The 6,228-nt window shown below is 44.2% G+C and overlaps 1 protein-coding gene and 1 pseudogene across 3 annotated transcripts in view; both read left to right on the top strand.

Annotated features, from left to right (window-relative positions):
• Positions 1-28: 28 nt before the first annotated feature.
• LOC105886803 lies at positions 29-242 on the top strand (annotated as a pseudogene).
• A 1,543-nt stretch (positions 243-1,785) lies between these two features.
• EML4 (echinoderm microtubule associated protein like 4) overlaps positions 1,786-6,228 on the top strand; it is a 170,595-nt gene continuing 166,152 nt past the window's right edge. For all 3 annotated transcript variants that reach the window (XM_023512055.1, XM_003787871.3, XM_023512056.1), the window contains exon 1: positions 1,786-2,085. In XM_023512055.1, coding sequence (XP_023367823.1) covers positions 2,061-2,085 — 25 coding nt within the window. In that variant the 5' untranslated portion in view covers positions 1,786-2,060. The remainder of the gene's footprint in view (positions 2,086-6,228) is intronic.

Consider the following 6,228-nt stretch of genomic DNA (forward strand, 5'->3'; position numbering starts at 1 on the left):
GTGAGTGTGATTAGTCCCGTTTGTCCCCATGTCCTCTCACAAGACCTTCAGAATCAAGCAGTTTTTGGCCAAGAAACAAAAACAAAATCATCTCACTCCCCAGTGGATTCGAATGAAAACTGGTAATAAAATCAGGTACAACTCAAAGAGGAGACACTGGAGAAGAACCAACCTGGGCCTATAAGGAATTGCACATTAGATGGCACGTACTTACGCTGTGTTATGGTCACTATAAACTTACCATATCAAGCTGAAACTGTAATCAGTTGGACAGTTTTCTCTTTGTTTATGTGCTGTTTACTAATAAGCTGGTGCAGTAATAAATATGTGAGACCTTGAAAAAAAAAAAAGTAGTTAGGCTTTTTTTTTTTTTAGAGACAGAGTCTCACTTTGTCACCCTCAGTAGAGTGCTGTGGCATCACAGCTCACAGCAACCTCCAGCTCTTGGGCTTAGCTGATTCTCTTGCCTCAGCCTCCCCAGTAGCTGGGACTACAGGTGCTCACCACAATGTCCAGCTATTTTTTGTTACAGTTTGGCCAGGGCCCCAGTTTGAACCCACCACCCTTGATATATGGGGCCAGTGCCCTACTCACTGAGCCACAGGTGCTGCCCAAGTAGTTAGGCTTAATAGAAACTTACATATATGAAAATGCCCATAGCAGAGCAAACTTTAGGTAAATCATTTAATTTTGAAGCAGGAAACTTTAAACACCATTTACTCTGTAACTATGTATTCTGGCTAGTCTCTACACAGTATTATATTCAGAAGTAATACAGGTCTAATATCCAAAAGAGAAGTGAAAAGTAATTTAGATTTTTAGGGATTTTTAAAGAGGCACCAAAGTGGAGAAGTATAATGCAAGGATGTTTAACAATCCCTTCAACGGGAATAGTGTTGGGGTAGGGAGGAGGAGGATGAAAGCCCGTAGACTGACATGTTTGGTTACAAGTCCAGCCATCCATTTGCAAATGAATAAAGTAAGGCCAAAATAAGTTACAGTATCTTGACACTCATCTACTGAATCATATGGAGTGGGCCTACAACTCAGACTGACTTCACTTGAAACAAACCTTGTTCTAATTCCATAGTAGGCAATCCTACGACCTGCCATACATGGATCACTTTCCACCGCCGTGGAAAGAACACAGGGGAGTAAGGAAGCCTGGGTTCCAACTTGGTTCTACCACGCTCCAAATCCTTAGGGAGGTCATGTCCTTTTTAAGGCTCAGGGTCCTCTCTCTTAAGAAGGTGTTGGGCAAGGTGAACTCTTGGGTCCTGTCCAGCACTAAAATCCCTTGCTTCTGCTCTGTCCTAGGCTCTGCGGCTGTGGCAGTGGTAGCCTCAAGCTAGTTAAGAACCCTCGCCCCAATCTGTCCCTCACCCTACTGAAGTAGAGAGAGAACATCACCCACTTGGTTACCCTTTAGTGCCCTTGTAGGACATACTGGGTGACTATCTCCAGTCAGGGCTTCAGAGTTGGGTTCTGTGGGATGCCAGGAAAAATGTGAGGGGAGAGGATCCTTCGATGCACCTGCAGATCCCAGGCCGGAGGCCACCCTTCATGTCCACCCACTCGGAACCCGCTGCAAGACAGGTCCCGGGCCCTCAGCAGGCACACCACGCAAGCGTAGCCACCAGCCCAAGGCGAAGGGACCCGACTCCGAGGCCGAGGCAAGGTGAGAGGGAGGGGTCGGCAAGACCCTGCCTCCGGGTCGTCACGTGGGAGGCGGGGTCGGAAGCGTGACGGCGTGCGCGGGGCGGGGCTACCGCTGCGCGCGGGCGCGGGGGCGGGGCGCGGCGCGGCGCTCGCGGCTGCTCCCTGGGAGGGAGGCCGGGCAGGCGGCGGAGCGGCGCGGCTCTCAATCTGACGGGGAAGTGGCTCGTGCGGCCGCGGCTGACTATCCCGGGGCGGACGGACGGTCGACGGTGGCGGGGATCGGGAGCTGAGCCGGGCAACCTAGAGAGCGAGCGGGTCAGGCTCCGCATCGGCCACTGGGTCTGTCCGCTGAATGAAGTGCCCGCCCCGCTGAACCCCGAGCCCGGCGCTTTCCCCGCAAGATGGACGGTTTCGCCGGCAGCCTCGGTGAGTACGGCTGGGGTGTCCTGCCTCTCCTGCGCAGGGTGGGCGCCTTGCTCTCTCCACGCGCAGCCCAGGCCCTGCTTTCCGCCCTGCCGCTCGGGGTGGCAGGAGTTCCACTGCACATGTTCCCTTCGAGGCTGCCGCCCCTCCGCGGACTCCGGCGGACTGAGAGCCCCTCCCCCATGCCCAGCCCTCCTCGGAGCCAGACCCTCTTTTCCTCCCAGAGCCCCCTTCTGTGCCGGGGGCCCTCCTTCCCTGAAAGTGGGAACTCCTCCCCCTCTCAGAGAGGCCCCCAATAGTTGCTGCACCCCTCCCCTTGCACTCATGGCTCCCCCCATAGACTCTCCGGGGTTGAGACGCCCCTTCAAATCCAGGCCCCTCTTCAGGGTACAACATTCCTCCCCTTTTCCACATATACTGAGCTCTCTTTTGGGGTGGGAACAGCCTTCACCCACGCAGAGGCTCTCTTTTGGGGGGGACCTCCATTCTTTCTTTAGGAAGGGGACACGTCCCCCTCCTTCACTTCAAGTTTAGAGACCTCTTTTTAAGTATCCCTCAGAGTAACTGACAAGTTCGCTTCACTTTCTCCACTTCTTAGAACATTTTGCAGTGGTGGAGAGACCTAGAACCCGTGAAGCATCATTTGCTTAATACAAGAAAGGAAGAGGTGTATCTGTGTTGGGGGACCCTCCTTAAGAGTGAAAGCAGAAATGTTTTCTGGCTCTGCATGCATGCTGGGGAGAAGTTATTCTGCTTTATGAATCCATAGGAAAGGGGGCCTCTGACAGGGAAAGAAAGGATTCTCCATTTTTGGAATATGTTGTCTTTGTGGAATGGAGAAAGGGAAGAGATTATTAAGTAGGCTGAAGTATCTTTTAAACGTTCACTTTCTCCAGAATAAAGGTAGTACATTTTTTAACTGGCTAGTACAACTTCAGGTTGGTACTCAGTACCTTATAACTTGAGTCCGGAATTACTACTATTCTTTGAGGCCCCTTGAATGTGGTTACAGTAAAGATTGAGCTCAACTGTTATGGTGGCGAGAGAAACTGTTTCTGCTTTGGCTGATAATGCAGTTATGTGATACCTGCTGCTGGATTTGTATTTTGAGTATTTTATGTGTAGGTAGCTTGTATTCAGATGGCCTCTCTTTTTCATTTCTTGGTAATAAATCTTTAGTTTGTTACTGTTCATGGATAAGTGAATCATCTGGCCACAGGCCAATACTTTAATCTATCCAGAGAATGTTGAGGTTAGATAGATTTTTAAAATCTGAAGTACAAAAGTAAGTTGAAAAGCAGTGGTCTTACTATAGGTATTAAGTAGTAAAAATTCATCGTTTGGCTTTGACTTTTTCTTAGGAAGAAGAATCATAGTTATTAAAGTACTGTGAGAGTGGAAATCCTAAAATAGGAGGCAACTAAGTATTACTCTTTCCTCCCTAAAGGCACCTGTTGTCTATTATCTAACCTTTAATGTTTTATAATTCCTTACTTGGTTAAGTTTGTCTCATTCTTAGGCTTCTTTTAGAGAGGCATCAACTTTTCATTGGTTCTTTTTTAGCCTCTTGTCAGGATTTATTTGCTAGTTCGTATTGAAACTAGTGTAAAGACGTTCAATTTGTCCGCTAAAGAGTTGACCATATATTAGGGTAAAAAACCATTGTCTTTTGGGAGATGGCAGGCGGTGAGGTCTCTGTACTGTTGCCTCCTCAGCCTGCAGGAATGGTGAGAACACTGCTCGCTTTTACTTTTCTTCGTTGGTTTTGAGGACTTCTGGAAAGCTTGTCAGAGCTTCATGTTCTGTGTTTTGAGGGAGTCTTTCTCAGCAATCCCAGCACTTCTTAAGTTTATTTTGAAACATTGGATATACTTTGTTAAATAATTTTATCTCTTAATTCATGAGGCAATGATGAGAAAGTGATAGGTAAGGATGAATTTCATTTGGGGCTCCCACTTTTTATAAAGAGTTATTGCTGATCCTAATGTTGGATTTTTAAAATTCATGTGATGCCATACTTTGGGTAATATGTGACGAGACTTTTCCTTTTTTTTTTTTTTAATGGTGCTAATCGGGAGCAGGGGAGATATGCCTGTCTCTAAAGAGAAGAACCTATGTTAGGCAGAGAGGGAAGGAAATGGTTCCTGGCAGTATTTTTGGAACAGCTCCTGCTGAAGGTACTTCTCAGCAGGAGTCCTATGCTTTTTCTCTTTCTACCCTTCTTGTAAGAGTAAAACTAGGCCCCATCTTAATTGAAACCTTAAAGGGTTGGGGTTGGGGGAGGAGTAGTGCTGGTATATTTTCCTGGTAGCCTTTAAGCAGAGCTTTCCTCAGCTCTTGCCAAATTGCTTGTTTCTGTTCTCTGCAGTTAATTAGCCTAGCCTAGAGCTTAGAGTTACATTGATCTTTATTTTATCATCAGGAGAACCATGAATATAAAGGCAAGCACTTGTACTCTAGTAGATGTTTAAAAACTTTTTTTTTAACCAAACAAGAATTTAAAACATGTGAAGTTCTTCTGGGGTCACAAGCATTGAAAGCATTTATTTTTTTCTCAAGGAAGTTATGTGTGTATCTTCTTTTACTTACTAGATGAGATTTTGAAAATTTGTGAGAAAATACATTTTTGTAAGAAGAAAAATTGAAAGTTTTATAAACAGTGATTTTAGAGAATCTGAATATTTAAGAAAACCTATGGTGAATCATTTTGTAAAGTGAAAAACGTAAAAAATTCAATCTGTACTCTTGAATTGAGCCTTTAACATTAAAACACTATCATGTGAATTTTATAAGATATGGCAGTTGACCCTGTGTAGGGTCACTACGTAAATCATTAAGAGCAATGCTAGGTGACGGGCCATTTTATAAATGCCAAATTAAAATCGTATAATACTTGTTGTATTACCTTTATTGTACATAAAAACAACTGAAGGATGGTTTTAATCTATGCAGCTCATGAATTTCGGGCAATTTGTCAGCTGGTACTTGTAGTCTGGAATTTCCTTAGGTGTTATATCTTTTAGTTAATGAATTATGGTAACTTAAAAAGGCAGCACTTTGGGAACAATTCTTTTCCAAAGCTTAGGTGATAAAAATACCTAAATTATCTTAGTGTCCTGTCGGCAAATCACTACATATATATGTATACATACATACACACTTAAACATACACACTTTAAAAAGGTATTATACAGTATATATTTTAAATCTCATGTCTGTGTGCATATGTGGAAAACTTATCACTTTTCTTACAGATTTCATAAGGCAGGAATTGGGTGCATTTCATGCTTCCATCCTTTTGCTGTCTTTTTTTCATAATAAAGGTTTTATTAAGACTTTTACCTTGGACTTAGCCTGTAGCTTAGTCAGCATTTGCACTTTAAAGAAAGTGTATACTTAAACATGTCAGCTTTTACTTTTCTGTCTCAAAAGTTAAAAAAAACAAAACTCAAAACCTTTTCTCTCAAAAACTGTAGTTAATGAAATCATAGGTCTGGTATCTATGTATCTTATATCTCTAAGAAACACAACTTTCTGGGTATAGGATATACATATTAACAAGTAGTAACATAGCAAGGCATTGTGGTAGGCACCTGTAGTCCCAGCTACTTGGGAGGCTGAGGCAAGAGAATTGCCTAAGCCCAAGAGTTTGAGTTTGAGGTTGCTGTGAGCTGTGACGCTGTGGTACTGTACTGACGGTGACATTGTTGCTGGAAGATGAGGCCCAATGGAGACAGCACCCAAACACCACGTTTATAAGAGAAAGGGCTTTATTCACCAGCTGGAGCTTACCGCATACAAGAATTCAGGTGTATCCTTGTGGTCTCCTTGAGAAGACCTGTTCTCCTAGACCTCACCCTTCTCGGGTATCCTCTTTCAACATAGTGAGACTCTGTCTCAAAAATAATCAAAAAACCCCAAGTAGTAACAGTATGCATTAATATATGGACTATTTTAAGAAAGTCTTTTAACATCACATTATTAAAACTGATTTCTCATCACATATGTTATCTTGCTTTTTTATTTTTTTGAGACAGAGCCTCAAGCTGTCACCCTGGGTAGAGTGGTAGAGTGTCGTGGCATCACAGCTCACAGCAACCTCCAACTCCTGGGCTCAAGTGATTCTCCTGCCTCCGCCTCCCAAGT

Source organism: Otolemur garnettii, unplaced genomic scaffold (genome assembly GCF_000181295.1).
Source record: "Otolemur garnettii isolate 467f Iridium unplaced genomic scaffold, OtoGar3 scaffold00024, whole genome shotgun sequence".
NCBI lineage: Eukaryota > Metazoa > Chordata > Mammalia > Primates > Galagidae > Otolemur > Otolemur garnettii.